Source organism: Nycticebus coucang, chromosome 9 (assembly GCF_027406575.1).
Source record: "Nycticebus coucang isolate mNycCou1 chromosome 9, mNycCou1.pri, whole genome shotgun sequence".
Classification (NCBI taxonomy): Eukaryota; Metazoa; Chordata; class Mammalia; order Primates; family Lorisidae; genus Nycticebus; species Nycticebus coucang.
In genome coordinates, this window is record NC_069788.1 from 133223521 (window position 1) to 133243170 (window position 19650).

Consider the following 19650-nt stretch of genomic DNA (forward strand, 5'->3'; position numbering starts at 1 on the left):
ACAGGACACGACCAACAGTTCCTCTTCCAGGTTTGCAAATAATATGCCATTTTATGAGATGATCCAAATGCTGAGGGAAGTAGGCTTAGGTCCTGCCTGGAATGTTTTCTCTCTGGGTGAAACTAACTGATCCTCAAAACTCATTAGCATCTCACACCAACTCACAAAATTCACTCCAAGGAAAAACACCAGGCAGGCAGAGAGCTTAATGGGTTTGGGGAAAGAAGCCCTTCATTTTACATACTTAACAGGTGGCTGAGAACTTTCACACCTTATTGAAAGAATCATCTGAGCCATTAGCAGGTCATTTGACCCACTCATCTTAAAACATCTCTAAGCTCAGAAAACAACTCTAATAGCTCCAAGAATAGAAGCCATCTGGGATTTTAGCCTGACAACGTTCTGCCAAGCAGATTTGCTGGCTACAGGCACCCCACCCCACCCCTGCAGTTAGTCTCTTGCCATGGAGCTTCCAGACGCAGCTCTGCACATTTTGAAGAACTTTCTTTTGCCCCTGGTGAGCTGCCCCGGTGCACCATATTCACACTCCAGGAGCTGGGCTGTGTGCTGGAGCTCATTTTGGGTATGGAGACGCTGCCCTCAAGGGCCTTCTTATGTACTGGGGGAGAGAAGGTGGATCTAAACAGCTTGCTTATAAGGCAGAATGTGACTGGTCATTCACAAACACTAAGATCCCACTATCAAGTCCCAGCTACTGTGCACTGGGTACTCAGGGGAGAGCAAGATAGACTAGCCCATGTGCTTAGAATGGGTTTGTTAACTGAAAAAAATAAAATAAAATTTAAATAAATAAAACAAGGTTAATATTCTGTATAATTTTTAAAGTTTTCATACCACAGCAGCCATTCTGGCATTTTCCCTACAACAAGCCAGGAACACAGTTGAGGGGGAGGGGCAGAGGGACAAAAGAAATGGGATCTTCTGCTGAGTGGGACAGCTAAGGACGCGTGTTTAACAAGCTTTGGGGGCGGCGCCTGTGGCTCAGTCGGTAAGGGGCCGGCCCCATATACCGAGGGTGGCAGGTTCAAACCTGGCCCAGCTGAACTGCAACCAAAATATAGCTGGGCATTGTGGCGGGCGCCTGTAGTCCCAGTTACTCAGGAGGCTGAGGCAAGAGAATCGCTTAAGCCCAGGAGTTGGAGGTTGCTGTGAGCTGTGTGATGCCACGGCACTCTACCGTGGGCCATAAAGTGAGACTCTGTCTCTACAAAAAAAAAACAAGCTTTGGGAGGGTCGTGAAAACACATGACAAGGACTGCGCACCCCTCACACTAGGCTTTCTGGCCTTTGGGGGGGTCCATGTTTAGAAATGGCAGCCGGCTATGTCAAAAAAGGCTAGACAAGGACCCTACGGCCCCCTCAGCCATAGAACGTTGTGCTCCATAGAACGTTGAAACCACTTCATGATTAGTGGTGTTTTACCAGGAAACAGTGTTGGTCCAGCCTTTGGGGAATAAAGTCTGATGGTCCTTGGCGAGCGACGGGTAAAACAATGCATGTCCAATCTCCCATCCCACCGTGGCTGAGAACTCAGTTTTAAAGTTCTTCTGGGGTCCCGCTGGTCAAAAAGGGTCTATTCAGGTGTGGGGGGGTGGGATCAGGATTTTTATTAGTTCAAGGGTTCACTGGATATTTGCTGAAAGAAGGAAAAGAACAATCTTTCGGCACCTATCACAGGCCAAGCTGTGTCAGGCGTCTGCTCATTTGATTTTCTCCTCACAAGCACTTTTCGTGGTAGGTGATGTTACCCCCATTCCTAACAGGTACACAAAGAGGGGCTGAAATGTGATGTGACTCTGTCAAGGTCACTCAAACAGTAAATAGCAAAGAAGGAACTCAAATGCAGGACTATCTGACTTGGAAGAGCCTCCTCCTTCAACCTCACTGCAGGTACCCCTGGCATTTCATAGCAGCACCGTCCCTCTGTGGGGCTGTGACTGATTTGTTACCAAAAATCCAAGATAAGACTCACAAAGCCACGGCCTGTGTCCCACAAGGCTTGATGGACACTTGCATCTGTCTCCGGCTGTCCCTGGGTGTCCTCTGTCCTAAAGTGTATGATCCAATAGAATGAGCGAATAAAAGGACAGGTAAGAGGAAATACAGCCACTTCCAAAGTCAGGAGCACAAGCCCGGCCAGCTTCTTCCAGGTCCCCCAGGAGGACTGGCCTCCCTCCCAGAGTAGACAGCTGCTACAGCGCAGAGCCAATTTTCCAATACGGTTCCACCCCAAAATTGCTCTCTCCTCTCCCCACCATCACCACTTTTTCTTAACCCAGGGAAATTATTTCAATTCCTTCCCTTTTACTTTTTGGGGGAAGAACTCATAGTTTAACAGAGCCTTCAGAATGAAGTTAGAACCAGGGCAGCCTCCTTCTTGGTACCACCCCTTCAGTATCATCTGCCTCACGCGCCCCCAGTAGTTCCCAGCCGTCCCCAGGCACTGGGTTCAGAGCATCTCCTGGTCCAGAAAGCCTCCTTTGACCAGGTTCCAGCAGCACTGTAGAGCTGCTCTTGTGCGCTCCCACACCCCCCACGCGGCCCCTGGCAGGGTGTCGGCTGGTCTGCACTGGGCCTGGGATTTGCCCTAAACCACTGTCTCCATGCTGCACAGCTGGAAGAATCACATCTAGTCTTTCTATTCCCGACACTGAGTTCAGTGCAGAAACCCAGCAGGCCTTGAAGGGAAGACGCGGCTGTGCCCAGACTCGCACCGCACCACTCAGCCTTCCTGAGCTCACCCACACCTGGTGAAATTCCCTGGCACGGAAACTGTTAAGGGAAACAGGGGTGAGGGGGAAGGCTGGAGGGAATGTCTTCTCTGAGAAACAGGCACAATCTGAGCAGGTGCTTCAGGGCTCCAGTGACAACATGCAGAGCCATTTTTTAGGCATATTTGCAGTGCCCTGAGGGGCAGTGAGGATGACCTGGCTTCTAGTGCTCTGTTCCACAGATGGCCCCAGATGACCCGGGCCCGTGTGTCTTGGGGGAGTCTAAGGGGTCTCAGGAACAGCTGCTCCTGACCCACATGGACTGGGCTTGCTAGAGGCAGGAAATTACGTGTTGCAATAGCTGGATTTCTTCCCTCATTCCTGATCCATGACGAGGTAGTGAATTAGTCACTAAGGGAACCATTTAGGCAGATTTCAGGACCTCTGACTGGGCCCTCCTCCATCAGTGTGCATGAAGAGAAAAATAAAACAGGACAAAGGCCTCTGGGTCCCACAGTCTCACCTTCCTCTTCATTGCCAGCCCGACTCATGTTTAAATGCCCTTCTTCTTATTATGCCCAGGAGTTCCACCAAAACCACACTGCCAAACAAGCCGAATTCACAGCCAAGAAGAGCCAGCTGGCAACTGCCTCAGTGTCCCAACATGGGATTTCTGAAAGCAGCCCCGAGTTGTTTGGGGCCCTGGCTTTTATAGGGTAAAATTTTTCTGGGGGCAAGCAAGCATTGTTACAGAAGCGAAAATAGCAGTTAAAGGGGTAGGAGGAATCACAAGGGTAGGGCAGTTAGTCATTTTACACAAGAGTGATTAGTAATTTTTCTTCCTTACAAAATAAGTATAAGCCACAATGTCTTAAGGAGAGTGCAGAGAGGGGAACTTACAGGAAACTTGAAGGCTCCTAAGGGCATGATCCTAAAAGGCGTAATCCAGGGCCACAACATGAGCTCAGTCAACAACTTATATACTACTGCTGATGTTTCAGAGTTACACAATTGGTGGGTAAACAAGAGGAACTAGCTTGGAAGGTAATAAAATGTAAAGAAGAAAGAGTAAACAGTAAAAAGGAGTCAGGCTTGCTTTTTCAATTATTCAATATCACATACAGACAGCATGAAGACCACCTTAAAATTCTGCCAGTATCATAATCAAGGATGGATGGAGCTCTGTTCTCATTATTTAAAAATACACCTTAAAAAGCTCACTGAAGCTGCCCATCTGTGTTATCAAGCTGAACACAGGTTGATCTGAGCAGATTAGAAAAACAGCATCTGGAGAGGCTTTTCAATGAATGCGCTTTTATGAAGTACTTTGCATACATGTAGCCCATGAACCTGAAGACAAAAAAAAGTAAAATCAGCACCAAGGCAGCACCTCTGAGCAGCAGGCTGGAGAATCTGGCCGGCTTATGTTAAGAGTCGCGGTTGTAAAAGGTTCTTACTCAGTTTATCTTTCATTTCCTTTTAGCCGGGCGTTGTCGCGGGCGCCTGTAGTCCCAGCTACTCGGGAGGCTGAGGCAGGAGAATCGCCTAAGCCCAGGAGTTGGAGGTTGCTGTGAGCTGTGTGACGCCACGGCACTCTACCGAGGGCCATAAAGTGAGACTCTGTCTCTACAAAAAAAAAATAATAATAATAATTTCCTTCACAGCTAATGATCAAAGTAATCAAAACAAAATCTTGCTATTACATTTGTACATTTTTAAATCACCTGGGGGAAAACTTATACTTTTCTTCATAGCTTATTTACTTTTTCCAAAAAGAGGTTCTATTATTTTGGGGGGAGGTTGTGGGTTTTGTTTTTGTTTTTGTTTTTGAAACTTGCTCTTACCATTCATTTGCATTCAATCTGTTCAATCCCCGTTTAGTTTCAACTTTTCTTTCATTTCCAGACTCGCACAGAGCGTTTGGTATCCCTTTTTTAACATCTCGCTTTGGAGCACAATTGCTTGGCCAGGCAGGCTACTTTCCACTATCCACGCACCCTTTGGGTACGTGAAACTGAACCCCTACAACAGCTCCTTCTTCAACTAAACTTTAAAAATCCTAATGAATGAGTTGAGCACAGAACTATTTAATTTTTAAAAACCTTTAAAAAATAATTACTAAGTCCTTCTTAGGTAATTATTTATTGTGCTTTGTAAACTATAAAAATAGGTTGGTGGGTTAATGCTGTCTTCAGGGGTTTATTAACATTTCAAAGACAGATAAAAGCAGAGAGATTTCTAACAAAGAAATTGCTTGCATAATCCTGTATCCCGAAAGGTGGCTCAAAGCAAAGAAATAACCTAATGAGATGCTGAGTCCAGCATCCTTTTTCTTCAGAAATTTGGGATTCTAGAGCCCACCAAGGATCCATGGGCAGCCTCCAGAGTGTCCTGGTGCAACAGTCATCTCTGTCAGGAAATGTGGACTTGGCTCAAACCACCTTCTGTCACTACAGCTCAAGATTACCTTTCATCTGGAAATCAGGCTGTCAACTTGGTTTAGGATTTACATGGGGGAGGCATATGCTCCATCCTTGCTACCTGAGGAGACATTAGCACTTTATGAAGCTTATGTTTATGCACTCTGTTGTCTTCTCTTCTCCCCTAGTTACCGTGACGGTGGGAGGAAAGCAGCACTTGCTCGGCCTGTACGACACTGCAGGACAGGTACATTTTTATTATCTTTTTTTTATTAATATTAAATCATAGCTGTGTACATTAATGCGATCATGGGGCACCATACGTTGGTTGTATAAACAGTTTGACACCTTTTCATCACACTGGTTAACATAGCCTTCCTGGCATTTTCTTAGTTATTGTGTTAAGACAATTACATTCCACATTTACCAAGTTTCACATGTACCCTTGTAAGATGCACTGCAGGTGTAATCCCACCAATCCCCCTCCCTCCGCCCATCCTCCCCCCTTCCTCCCTTCTCCCTCCCCATTCCCCATATTCTTTTAAACCCAGTTATAATCATTTTTATTATCTTGATTCATTTAGGGGTGGGGAGGTGTGGGGAGAAGAACAGATCCATTTGGCAAAGCACGTGGAGACTAACAGCACTGTTATTATTCATTCTGATCATTTGGGGCCAATTTCTCACCCAGCTAAATGACAACTAAAGGCATAGTCTTAGTTTTTAAAAATACTCATTACTACAAAAAACTATTTGGTTACATTATTCAGGGTATTTATAGGTAAAGAATAACTGATGACCAGCCATCACCAAAATAACATTTGACCAGGAGTTTCACTTTCTTCCTGCAGAAACCTATTCCAGGTCCAAGATTAATGGTCAATTTCATAAATGTTAGTTCCACCCCACTTTTTTCGTGTTATTTTCTTTGCCCGTCTTTTATTTAAGCTGTGAAAAGATCAAAAAAGAGATTGGTGAGGGTGAGGGGAAGAGGTAGAAAGAATATCAATTAAGTGTAAAAGCCAGAATTTTAGATGTTTTCCAGAATGGAGTGCCAACCTCTGAACACCTGGAGGTTGACTCTGAATTTTCTAGGATTCTTGAAATATTCTGTCAGAAACATTTCAAGGGGAAGAACCTGGCCAACCAATAACGTAAGGCAAGGGACTAGAACCCTCAGCACTTAATCCACAGCACATGCATTGCTGGGGTGCTAACACCCCATCTGTCTTTCCTCCCCACTACAGATTCACAGGTAACATGATGGTGGGGGGAAGTGGTTAAGCAATTTATGGCCATGGCCCAATTTCTTGGAGAGTGCTTTTGTTACCATATGTCTTGGGTCATTTATTTAGGTTCAAATCAGTGGGTCGTTCAGTCTGTCCAAATTCATACATCTTAAATCCTTTGAAGTGAACATTTTACTGTGCTATTTCCCACCGGGAGTTCTCCTGGTAATTGTTATCTGTAGTTAAGCATTTGTCTAGGCCTTTTGTCACAGTTATCTGGAGATACGTCATTTTGCTCAACTTGAAAGCTCTTTACTAGAAAATAAGTAAATGGAATTCTCTTTGGGGTTTTCTGTTCACATTTGCCAGGACCACTGTACCCAGTGCTGGACAGGCCAGGGCCAGAACCTGGAGCACTAGCACCAGCCCAAGGCTCCTAGAGCAGCCAGTTTCCCCTCACTGGCGGATGGCTGTCTGGCAAGCTAAGGGCAGGAAATTGTAGGTGAAGGAGACCTCCCTCATCAACAGGAAAGGATGCCCCTCCCCCAGCCCGCTCCTGCCCAAATGGGAAAATCAGTTTGGCTCCTCTGGGCGAAGGTGCCAGGGCCTTGGTGCAGCTCACTGCCTCAACAGAAGGCTGCCATAATTCAAGCACGCAATCACTGGGGTGTCCCCACTCATCAGGAACCCACAGCCTGAAAGAAAGGAGTTTACACTTGGCTCCCTCAGTCAAATTATATGAACATATAATCCAGTTTGGAAAGTTCAATACAGCAATGATTATTTCATGATTCCGAAACCTGTGTTTACCTTGCCTTCTACAAAAAGCTCTCTATGCCCCCAACCCCCGTGGTAAGACAAGACATTTGTTGGCTCTGGGGCACTAATTGTCCTATGAACAATCTCCATGGGTCTCTATTTAATTTCAAATCCAATAAAACTGTTTAAAGGCTCTTGTAGAGTTTAATTATTCTTTCCCACGGCTCTATCCTTTTTAAAAAAAAAAAATTTTTTTAAATAATACTAGTTTAAGAGTTGAAGCTATAAACTCCAAATTGAAGCAGACAGAATGGGCCAAACTTCTGACACAGAAGTGATGACTGGTCTGGCTATTTCTTCAACTTTCACTTTAATGCTTTCCATTCAGGGGTAGACAAGGTTGGTAAAGAAGCATAAAGCATGGGGAAAAGGAATCAGAATGTATTATAAGATTCCTTCTAGGCCTAAAATTCTACGATTAGGACTTTTAAAAGATAACTAAAAAAATCCTGATAGAATCAGAGTAATTAGGCAAAAAGATCTGAAGCTAGACTCACAGAAGACCTTTTAGCAGTAAGAGATTGTTAAATATTGGAACATACTGCATTAAGGATAACCAGTAATTCATCTTCTAGAACAGCGATTCTCAAACTTGAGCACTCAGGAGAATCACCCATAGGGTTTGTTAGACCTCAGCAGCTGGGTGGCCCCCATCCCTAGCATTTCTGATTCTGCAGGTCTGAGGTCAGGCCCAAGAATTTGTGTGTCTTTTTTTTTTTTTTCTTCAAACCTTAACTTTAAGATATGATGGGGAATAGCCGGGCGTTGTGGCGGGCGCCTGTAGTCCCAGCTGCTCGGGAGGCTGAGGCAAGAGAATCGCGTAAGCCCAAGAGTTAGAGGTTGCTGTGAGCCGTGTGACGCCACGGCACTCTACCCAAGGGCGGTACAGTGAGACTCTGTCTCTACAAAAAAAAAAAAAAAGATATGATGGGAAAAATCTTACTGGTACGCATGGAAAAGAGAGACAGGATCACCACTGAGTGAAAACAATCTAACCAGGAAGGTTTAATGCCTGTCCGCTAATGTTGAGCTGAGGTGGGACATGCCTCATGAAAAGAATGAATAATTAGTATTCCTCTTCTTCTTCCTCACCCCCTCCTTCAACAGAATCCACACCAACCTCCTCATAATCCTTCTCGAGGGCAGCCATGTCCTCACAGGCCATGTACCATCCTCACACCATGTACCAGTGAACAAAGGCCGGCTTGGCATCCATCAGGTCACACCTGTGGTCCGGGTGAGCCCAGGCCTCATGAGCAACAGCTGCAGTGTTGCTCAGCATGCACACAGCTCCGTACCTTGGCCAGGTCTTACCCAGTACCACAGTGGGAACCTAGTAATTCATGCCAACCTTGAAGCCATGGGGACGTCAGTCTACCAACCAGATGCTGTGCTTGGTCTTGGTGGCAACGGCAACATGGACATCTTGGGGAACCACATCACCATGGGGTGACCTGGTACCCTAGTCCCACCCCATTTCCATTTCCCCCTGGCCACATCCGGCCCTGTGATCTCTGCTGAGAAGGCCCACCGGGAACAGCTTTCTATAGCAGAGATCACCAGAGCTTGGTCTGAGCCAGCCAACCAGATGGTGAAATGCGACCCCTGCCATGGTAAATACACGGCTTGCTTCCTGCAGGACCTTGGTGAAGAATTTGCCTTTCTAACAGGTCTTCCGGTGCTGCTGGTGCTGCTGGTCCACACACCGTACCTTGAGAATCACTGTTCTAGAACACTGCCACTCAAAGTGTGGTCCAAGGAACCAAGCACTTGGCTTCACCAGCAGCAAATTGGAATGCAGGACCTCAGGCCCTTTCCTTGCCTCCTGCACTGCATTTTAAGAAGAGCCCCAGGTTCAGATGTCCATTAAATACTGAAAAGGCTACTCTGGAAGTTGAAAGCATTGTTTCGAAAGTCAGGAGGAAGCAATGGAGAATAATATTACCCGAATTGATCCCTGTGTTTTTACAGTTCAGCCAATTGTAACAAATTTAATTTAGAAGCATCGTCCCAAAATTTCCATTCCCAGTCCCAGGTAGGAGAACCCAGCTATATTCTGGGAACGGCAGCTGAGGTCACATGGCTCAGGAACACCTATAACTAATTCAAAAATACTCTTCTGGCCCATTACTAGGAAGGACAGAGAGATAATCTGAAAAATGATTGACTCATCTCTGAACCACGAAAGAGAAATAAGCCTTTGAATATGGCTATAGAGTTTCATTTTGATTAAATAATGAGGTTTTCATACTTGAGAAAACCAGGAAGCAGCACCCTCACCTTTGTCTCCAGCTAACCCTGGGTCACAGGTGACAATACCACCTCAGGAAGCAAATATATTCTCAAAGGTACAAGTGGTAGGAGTCTCTCTACCCTCAGCCCTGAGCCGACTCATTCACCCTGGCTCCCTCTATTGTGAGGCCCCTGGTCTGCCTGGGACCTGGCTGCAGCCTGCCAGCCCTGGGACACCCCTGCCCCTCTACAAGTCAGCCAAACAGTTGCCAAAGACAGTTTATAACAAAGTCACATTATACACATACACTGTCAATCTGTGGGCGCTGCCATCCCCAAACCCCTAAACAAACAAACATTTGGACTTCAGCAGAGCCTTTGAAGATGTACTCTCTAGAAAGCCAGCTCTTCTGGTAGGTAGAATTCCAAGCATTAGGTTAGGCAATGGAGGAAGGGATTTTTCTCAGGGGGACTGCATGTTACTCCTCAGATCACACACCAGGGAGGCAGGAAGGCCAACCAGACCCGTCAGGTTGTACCAACTCATCCTCACAGCACATGTCCCCAGGAGGGTCGGGTAAAAAGGGATTTCTAGAGCCCAGATCTTTGGCTCAGCTACAAGAGTCCCAGAGCTGACTTTCCCATGACATCCTTGCTGGTCAGTTTGTTCAGAGAGGGACAGGAGGGAACAAGTGGGCAGCAGGGTGCCAGGGTGCGAATCCTGAAGCCAGCCCTGGGCAGCCGCCAGCTGAGGCCCCCAGACTGAGCCGGGTCTTTCCCAGGTCATGGCCAGATGTCCTCCTGTCCTGCCACTGGCCAGCTACAGCAGAGCCAGTGTGGTACTAAGACGCCCCCCTCCTCCTTTTCTCAGTGGGCAGAGTCCTGCTCAGATAGTGGTCTCTCTGGCCAAACTTCAGGATGGACAGAGCTCAAAGACAAAACATGCCAAACTGGCCGTTAGCAGCACTGCGAGGAGGAATGAGCATCTGTCAGGAGCCCCATGCACCCCGTTTGTCAGCCTGGTGGGCACCGGGTTTCTCAGGAGGGGAGACCCCCAAGATCCCCACAGAATCAGGGGCTGTCACTGAGAAACCACAGCCCATGACAGGTCAGCTGTCACCAGTGATCATGGGACTCAGGAAGCAACGAGAGCCCTTCGCAAACCCAGGGCTGCACAAGGAGAGCCCTCAGCTGAGCCCTTCACTCACCCAGGGCTGCACACAAGGAGAGCCCTAGGCTGAGCCCTTCACAAACCCAGGGCTGCACAAGGAGAGCCCTCAGCTGAGCCCTTCACAAACCCAGGGCTGCACAAGGAGAGCCCTCGGCTCAGCCCTTCACTCACCCAGGGCTGCACAAGGAGAGCCCTCGGCTGAGCCCTTCACTCACCCAGGGCTGCACAAGGAGAGCCCTCGGCTGAGCCCTTCACTCACCCAGGGCTGCACAAGGAGAGCCCTCGGCTGAGCCCTTCACTCACCCAGGGCTGCACAAGGAGAACCCTCGGCTGAGCCCTTCACTCACCCAGGGCTGCACAAGGAGAGCCCTCAGCTGAGCCCTTCACAAACCCAGGGCTGCACAAGGAGAGCCCTCAGCTGAGCCCTTCACAAACCCAGGGCTGCACAAGGAGAGCCCTCGGCTGAGCCCTTCACTCACCCAGGGCTGCACAAGGAGAGCCCTCGGCTGAGCCCTTCACTCACCCAGGGCTGCACAAGGAGAGCCCTCGGCTGAGCCCTTCACTCACCCAGGGCTGCACAAGGAGAGCCCTCGGCTGAGCCCTTCACAAACCCAGGGCTGCACAAGGAGAGCCCTCGGCTGAGCCCTTCACTCACCCAGGGCTGCACAAGGAGAGCCCTCGGCTGAGCCCTTCACTCACCCAGGGCTGCACAAGGAGAGCCCTCGGCTGAGCCCTTCACTCACCCAGGGCTGCACAAGGAGAGCCCTCGGCTGAGCCCTTCACTCACCCAGGGCTGCACAAGGAGAGCCCTCGGCTGAGCCCTTCACTCACCCAGGGCTGCACAAGGAGAGCCCTCGGCTGAGCCCTTCACAAACCCAGGGCTGCACAAGGAGAGCCCTCGGCTGAGCCCTTCACTCACCCAGGGCGGCGCACAAGGAGAGCCCTCGGCTGAGCCCTTCACAAACCCAGGGCTGCACAAGGAGAGCCCTCGGCTGAGCCCTTCACAAACCCAGGGCTGCACAAGGAGACCCCTCAGCTGAGCCCTTCACTCACCCAGGGCTGCGCACACATCTTTACCAGGTGCTGATTTCTAAGCCTCAGTTTCCCGCAAGGGCCAGAGAAGCACAGGATAGAAGGCAAGTGCACCTGCTCATTACTGGCAACCCAGAGTCCACTGGGAAGGATGCACACAAGCCGTCCTCTCCACTCCTGGCTGACCCAATGTGACCATCTGGAGTGCAGGGTCTGGCATCCGTCCTTTATGGAAAGTTTGCCTAAAACCTCAGGACAAATGTTTTCCCTCAGGGAGCAACTCAACTTTCTCAATCACACATTTTAATGTGTGGTTGTTTTCTTTTTTTAAGAGTATGTAATTTGGAGGATTAGGGAGAAATTTGTGTGATGAGTTGTTGGTAAAAGTAACCCTCAGACACAAGCTTACTTCTCCCCACATCATAGAAAACAGGGGTCTAGAAACATCAAGAGAGACAGAGTTTGCACATATTTGGGTCTCATTACTACTCCGCTCAGAAAAAGCTGGTTTCAGTTTCAGCCCTGGCACTCAGTGAGGGTAGGGAAATGGCTCCAGGACTGGCAGCTGCTGTTGACATGGGACAAGGATGGACCTCATACTTAACCATGTCCAGAATGGCATTCTGAGTGCTCTGCAAACATCAGCACATTATTCTCATAACATCCTCTAGAGGCCAGCACTGTTCACTTCATTTTACGTGGGAAACAGGGAGAACTTACCCAAGATCATACCACACTCACAGCCAGGATGGGGATTAGAACCCAGATAATTTGTAGGTCCAGCCCATGCTCGTAAGCCATTATACGTGGTACCTACCTTTTCCAGACCAGCCCTGACTTACGGAAGAATATGAAAATGAGACTTGTGCTGAAAAATCTGGTATATCACCAAACCAAGAAGACTTAGAAATAGAATTCCAGTTCCAGTTTAATATGATTAGAGGGAACGGTGCTCAGGGAAATCCTTGCTACTCAAGGTGTGGTCCCTGGACTAGCAGCATCAGCCTCACCTGGAAACTTGTTAGAAATGCAAATTCTTGGGTTTCCCTTCAGACCTGCTACTGAGTAAGAATGATGCCTTACCAAGAACTCCACGTGATTCAAATGTACGGAAAGTCTAAGACACGCTGGTGTAATCCTCTCTCTGATCTACCACCAGTGTCATCAGGATGCAGCTGTTCCCAAAAATATCTAGGACCCAGGTGTTTGGCCCATTTAATGCTGAGGCTTTCTCTGAACTTGTCTTTTTAAATAATCTCCTCCTCTGTCACCCCAGAGTATGGGATCCGCCTTCAAATTGACCCTGTTGCTGCCTTCAAGGTGAGGTTGGGTGGAAAGCACTCAGAAGGGTACCTTGCCCCAATTTCCTTACCCCCCCAGCACCTTTGTCTCCTTTTACAAAGCCCCACTCGAGTTGCGCTTTTAGATTAAAACATTGTCTCTTCAAGAAGCATACAAGCCCCTGTCTTCCATCCTCCATTTCAAAATGAGAAGGGGCTTCAAATACCAGCTGGACCATCCACTGACAGCCCCTGACATCATCTCAACATGGGATCATCCAGCCCAGGGCCAAAGGATGCTCCATTGCAAAAGCCACTTAAGTCATCAGCTGGTTCAAGTTCAAATCACTCAACATCCCCCAACCCCACCTTCCCAGGTCCCAGTCCCAGGAGACGCTTCTTTTATTAATCCAGACCCTTTCTGCAGTGTTTCATGGCTACAGCCAATGGCAAGCCCTCAACACCCTAGACATGGGCCTTCTGGAAAGGTATTATCTTGTAGTCTTGGTTAAATCAATCTGTCTAGACATTGATTTCTTTTTTTTTTTCTTTGAGAAAGAGTCTCACTTTGTCCCCCTTGGTAGAGTGCTACGGCATCACAGCTCACAGCAACCTCAAACTCTTGGACTCAAGTGATTCTCTTGCCTCAGCCTCCCAAGTAGCTGGGACTACAGGTGCCCACCACAGTGCCCGGCTATTTTTTGCTATTGTTGTTATAGTCATCATTGTTGTTTAGCAGAGCCGCAAAGTGTTCAAACCCACCAGCCCCAGTGTATGTGGCTGGTGCCCTAACCATTGAGCTACCGGTACCGAGCCAACATTGATTTCTTTCTTTTTTTTTTTTTGTGGAGACAGAGTCTCACTGTACTGCCCTCGGGTAGAGTGCCATGGCGTCACACGGCTCACAGCAACCTCTAACTCTTGGGCTTACGCGATTCTCTTGCCTCAGCCTCCCGAGCAGCTGGGACTACAGGCGCCCGCCACAACGCCCGGCTATTTTTCTGTTGCAGTTTGGCAGGGGCTGGGTCCGAACCCGCCACCCTCGGCATGTGGGGTCAGCACTCTACTCACTGAGCCACAGGTGCCGCCCTCCAACATTGATTTCTTAAACTATGAATTTGGCTGAGGTGGGTGGGGATGGGGGGAGAGGAAAGTGTAACATGTAGTTCTGAAACCTGAGCAGATCAGAATGCCCTGGAGAGCAATGCCTCCCCCAGAGCCTGAGCTGCAGGAGAGTTGTGGGGTGCCTGGGAACACGCACCTCTGGCTCCCAGGGCTGCCGGTGCCTCTGAGGACCATACTTTGGAAACCACTTCACCAACTGCTCTCTCAGGCCTCTTCTAACCTGGAAATTCTATTGTCCCAACTCAGTCAGATAAATATTCCACATGATTCCATTATAACGACTAGAAGAAACTTCTCCTGTCTCACTTCTACATAATCTGTCTCGTGTATTTCATTTTCTCTCCCCAAATGGATTGCCAGTTCTTAGTCACCTTGTAGAGTTCATACAACATCCTTGCTGGTGCTGTGCTTTCAGTAGGCACCAAATCTTTTTAAATGGAATCACACCGCAGGACTAAGGTAGATTACGGAAGGAATCCTTCCTAGAGAAGGAAGATCCCGAGTGCAGAGAGCATGGTGCAGCCCAGTGACTGATGCCATCGTAAGTCACGGAGCTGCCGGCCCTGGCTGCCCTGGGAAAACCGTCAGAAACACAAACTTCTCTCACCTTCCCACCTGCAGTCAGCCTGGCAACCCTCCGTCTTGCTACCTTTCCATAATGTAAACAGAAATCCTTTGATGGCTACTGGGTAAAGAATCAAATAAACATAATCATTTCGGAACACCAGTCATTTCTTCTACCTTACATAGCGAGGCGTGACATTTCTCCAGACTCTTTTGTTTGGGGTTTCAGCTTTAAGGTTTTAAACATACAGTGTCTGCTGCCACCTGGTGGCCATTTTAAGCAAATGCAGGCCACCAAATAAACACACCAGGCGGTCTGAGCAGGTCTTAGATTCTTGGATAACCTATGAGTCTTATATTCAAGTTCCTAGATACTCGAGTTTTTAAGAAAGTACTTAATCTGCTACTTAAAATGCTGATCTGTGGCAAATAGCATGGTCACAATTAAGAGCTGGAGCTGGATTAGGGCCAGTATCTACTACCTGGGGACACTGGTCCACTGTGGAACTTCTCTAAACCTTAACTTCCTCTTCTAGGAAAAAGTGGATGCTGATGGGGCGCTCCCTGTGGCTCAAAGGAGTAGGGCACCCGCCCCATATGCCGGAGGTGGCGGGTTCAAACCTGGCCCTAGCCAAAAACTGTAAAAAAAAAAAAAAAAAAAAATAGGATGTTGATGGTACTGTCTTCCAATGGCATTGTGAGGGTTCAGTGAGAATCCACATAAGTGCTTAAAACAATGCCTGCCCTTTAGTAATATGCCATCAGACACATCCTCAGTTCATTAACTGAAGAATGATCCGAGGCTACACCAATGCATGCCCATCAACCACAGGTGTGCACACGGAACATTCCAAGGCACTGCCTTCCAGCTGTAGTGATGGTGATTGAAATCGATTGCTCTCAACTCCATGCCCACCCCAGGCCAATTAAATCAGGATTCCCAGCTGCCCAGGCACACTCTCCAGAGATTCTGAACTAATTGTCCCCAAGTAGGGAGGCAGGCAGGGCAGGTTGGTTATCAGGCCACCAGAATGTTTTGTTTTGGTTTGGTTTGGTTTGGTTTGTTTTGTTTTTATTATTATTAAATCATAGCTGTGTATATTAATGCGATCATGGGGCACCATACACTGGTTTTATAGACCATTTGACACATTTTCATCACACTGGTTAACATAGCCTTCCTGGCATTTTCTTAGTTATCGTGTTAAGACATTTACATTCTACATTTACTAAGTTTCACATGTACCCTTGTAAGATGCATCCAGAATGTTTTATAAGCTCTGCAGGTGATGCTAATGGAAGCCACTACAGTAAATGGCCCACGGGTCACTGGATGATCACTGTGAAGTCCATTTCTCCCAGTCAGCCAATAGCATTTATGAATATTTGATGCAGAACAAGAGAAAAACACAATTAAACTCAAGTGGGAGGGGGAAGGAAGAGGGCAGAGAGAGGGGAGGAGGGAGAGAGGTTGGTGTGCTCTCGCCTAGCAGGAACACCTCCTGGGGGAGGGCCACAACTGCAACTTGGACTTTACTTAACAAACACAAACAATGTAACCTAATGGTCTGTATCCTCATATTAATCTGAAAAAGAAAAAATAGGGGAAAGAGCACACATTGGGAATGAATAAAATAATCAACAGAGTGCCCACTCTGTGACAATCCAGATGGGAGGAAGCAGTGGCAAAGGGTGGGCAGTGTCATGAACAGATTTCAGCCTGGGAATGCGATTTCTTGGTTCATGGGTCTTACAGCTGCTTTTTGAGGGAACCACTCCAGAGAGAATGGAGAGAGGTGGAAAGTCCAGGGGAGAGGTTTTCAGGCCTAGATATATAAAGAGGAGAGGGTAGTGCCAAGAGAGGAGTTATCCCCAACCCCACCGCCTGCTCCCCATACAGCCACAACTCAGTTGAAGTGCAACCAAGAGGCCAGGTTCCTCACATCAGTGAGCAGTGCACCCAGCTCCTAACTCTTTGCTTTAATAGAAATGTAGTAAATGAGCCACAGTGGTCCTTTTAGTTTTCTAGTTAATTTTTTAGGATTCTGCTTTTCAGCATCCCTGCCATTATGCATTATATTTTACCTGAGTACCTAAAATCTTTGTGTAAGCTTTAACAGTAGTAACATCAGAGGCCACGCACACTGAGCCCTGTGCTCTGGGCACTTAGAGTAGCTAACAGAGGGACGGGTGCATCCACCAACCAGAGACGCCCACACTTAACATCCTAAGAGACTTCCCTCCAGTCCACCTGTGTCTATGTACATGTACACATGTGTGCTCTCACTTCTTATAAAAACATTTATTTGAGTCAGTAGAAAGATAGCAAGGTTGATATTAAAGATATACCTATGACATACTAAGTTTAAAAACATAAATGGCATAACAATATGAACTATATAATTAATTCAAATAAATGTGTGTACATTATGTACATCAATAAATATAAATGTTTGGGAAAACAATATTAAGCAGTTTTCTTTGGAGAGAGGAAAAACTCAGAGATCACAGCAGGGATGTGATGAAAAAAACAGTTTTCACCCCCACTCTGTGAATTTCTGTAGTGTTTGCTCTTTTGCAAAGAACACGTGTGTGTCACAATTTTTTGACTATTAGGAAGAGTAGCCATGGCCGTGATAAGTGGTATTGAGAGAACCAGACCGATGCCATCTTAGGGGTTCATCCATTGTGTCAGCCATTTTGTTCAAAACTGATGAGTCACCGTGAGTCACCGGTTTCCACATTGAGTCATCGGCTTCCAATCAGAAACCGCCTTCTGGATTGGGCCATATGGCAGGCCCAGTGGCAGCCAATCCAGAAGCCATCCCTTTGTTTAAATTGTATATGCCCACTTTGCTATGCTACACTATAAAATACCCCTGTTACAGAGGTCGGGGCTCCTGGCTTGGATCCATTGTAGTGGAGTCCCCGGGAGCCCAGGCTCGAGCTTGCAATAAAACGGCTCTTTTGCTTTTGCATCGGAATCGGCTCCCTGGCAGTCTTTGGGGACTTTGTGATCTGGGCATAACATCTGGGGGCTTGTCCGGGATCCCCCAAGACTCCCTGAGGACCCCGGACCCTAAAAGCCGATAAGCGGTAAGTGTTTGTCTTATCTATCATGTTCACTTTTGGGATTGAAGGTCTGTGAATGGTGTGGTCAGCATAAAGTCAAGGTGGATGTGCTGGAGGCTGCTGGCCAGGAGAGCCGTGGAGACGTCCCAGCCTCTTCTGATGTGCGAAACTCAGTGTATGTTGTAGAGATTACCCTACCAGACTGGTACATGGAATCCCAGGGTGTGGTGTGGAAGAAGTGGTTCTTGTGCCCCGGCAGTTTCGCAGGTTGCTCCCGCAGCACCGTCAGAGACTGTCGGATTACTTTCGGTTTTGTTTCTGCAGACTGTCTGTCTTGTTTGTCCTTTTGTGTGCCATGTGTTTTATTGGTGTCTTTGTGTGGTTGTAGTTGGCCCTAATGGGGCAACTCTGACTTTGATTGTAACATGGGACAGACTCAAGCAAGCCCTCTTTCTCTTTTCTTTCTGACCATTTCTCAGATTTCAAGTCCAGAGCACAAGACTTAGGACTTATGGTGAAGAGGGCTAAACTTATTACTTTTTGCAGCAGTGAGTGGCCAACTTTCAACATCGGCTGGCCACCGGAGGGTACTTTTCACCTTCCTATTATTTTCCAGGTTAAGGACATTGTCTACCATTCATGGACCAGTCACCCCGACCAGGTTCAGTACAGACGCTATCCGCAACAGTGCAGCAGTTCTTGCAGTGCATGAGAAGCCCCTGCCTGAGAAATCCACCAAACTTACCAAACCCAAACTTTCTGCACCACTTTACCCTGTGTTACAGGACAGTACAGATCAGGATTTCTTTTGCCCTCCTCCATATCGTCCTCCTCCCCCTCCGCAGGTTGCCTCTGCCTCCCCACCTCCTGGAGAGGTGGCAGCAGGGGAGCCTGCTGCTGAGGCTGAGACTGCAATTAGGCCTGGCGCTGGGAGTCCACCGTACACAAGACAGAGGGCCCAGCGAGAGGCAAATGCTGACTCAACCGTCCTTCCCTTGAGGGCCACGAGCCCCCCGCATGAGGACGGAGGGCAAGATCTTTACTATTGGCCTTTTTCCACTAGTGATTTGTATAATTGGAAAATGCAGAATCCTAAATTTTCTGAGAAACCTAGTGCTTTAATTGATCTTTTAGACTCTGTTCTTTTTACTCATCAGCCCACTTGGGATGATTGTCAGCAGCTTTTACAGGTACTGTTCACCATGGAAGAAAGTGAAAGAATTCTGTCTGAAGCCCAAAAGTCAGTTGAGGGTGAAAATGGGATGGTGACTACTAATCCTGCTGTGATTGATGCTGTTTTCCCCCGTACTGACCCTGATTGGGATTGCCATAGGAGAGATAGTCAGGTGAGTCTCCAAGCCTACTGCCAGACTCTAAGGAGGGGTCTCCAAAAAGCGGCCCACAAGCTGACTAATTTGGCTAAGGTAGGTAATGTGTAGCAGGAAAAGAATGAGTCTCCTGCTGCCTTCCTAGAAAGGATCATGGAAGCATTCCATACTTATAGTCCCATGAACCCTGAGGAGGACAGTAGTAAAGCCGCCATTATTATGGCTTTTGTTAACCAGTCTGCCCCTGATATAAGAAAGAAACTGCAGAGAGTAGATAGATTGGCTGAAAAATCCTTACAGGATTTGCTTGCAGTGGCCGAGAAAGTTTATAATAACAGAGAGACACCAGGGGAAAAACAGACCCAGGCTCGGACCAAACAAACTCAAGGTCTGGCTAAAATCCTGCTGGATGCCACTGCTGCCGAGCCAAAGGATGGGCAGGCTCGACTAAAGTGACTAACCACAGAGGAGAAACCCTGGGAGGGGGGACGCCGATGCTTACAGAGGGACCAGTGCACCAACTGCAAGGAGATAGGGCACTGGGCCAGAGAATGCCCCAAATGGAGAGCCAACAAGCCCGCCCCCACATGGCGAACCCCAAATTTTAGAAATGGAGGAATTAAGTGATTAGAGGGGTCAGGGTTCA

The 19650-nt window shown here is 47.7% G+C and overlaps 1 protein-coding gene across 1 annotated transcript in view; it reads left to right on the forward strand.

Annotated features, from left to right (window-relative positions):
* RHOJ (ras homolog family member J) overlaps window positions 1-19650 on the forward strand; it is a 114022-nt gene that overhangs the window by 63062 nt on the left and 31310 nt on the right. Inside the window, exon 2 of the mRNA XM_053603061.1 lies at window positions 5341-5399. Coding sequence (XP_053459036.1) covers window positions 5341-5399 — 59 coding nt within the window. The remainder of the gene's footprint in view (window positions 1-5340; window positions 5400-19650) is intronic.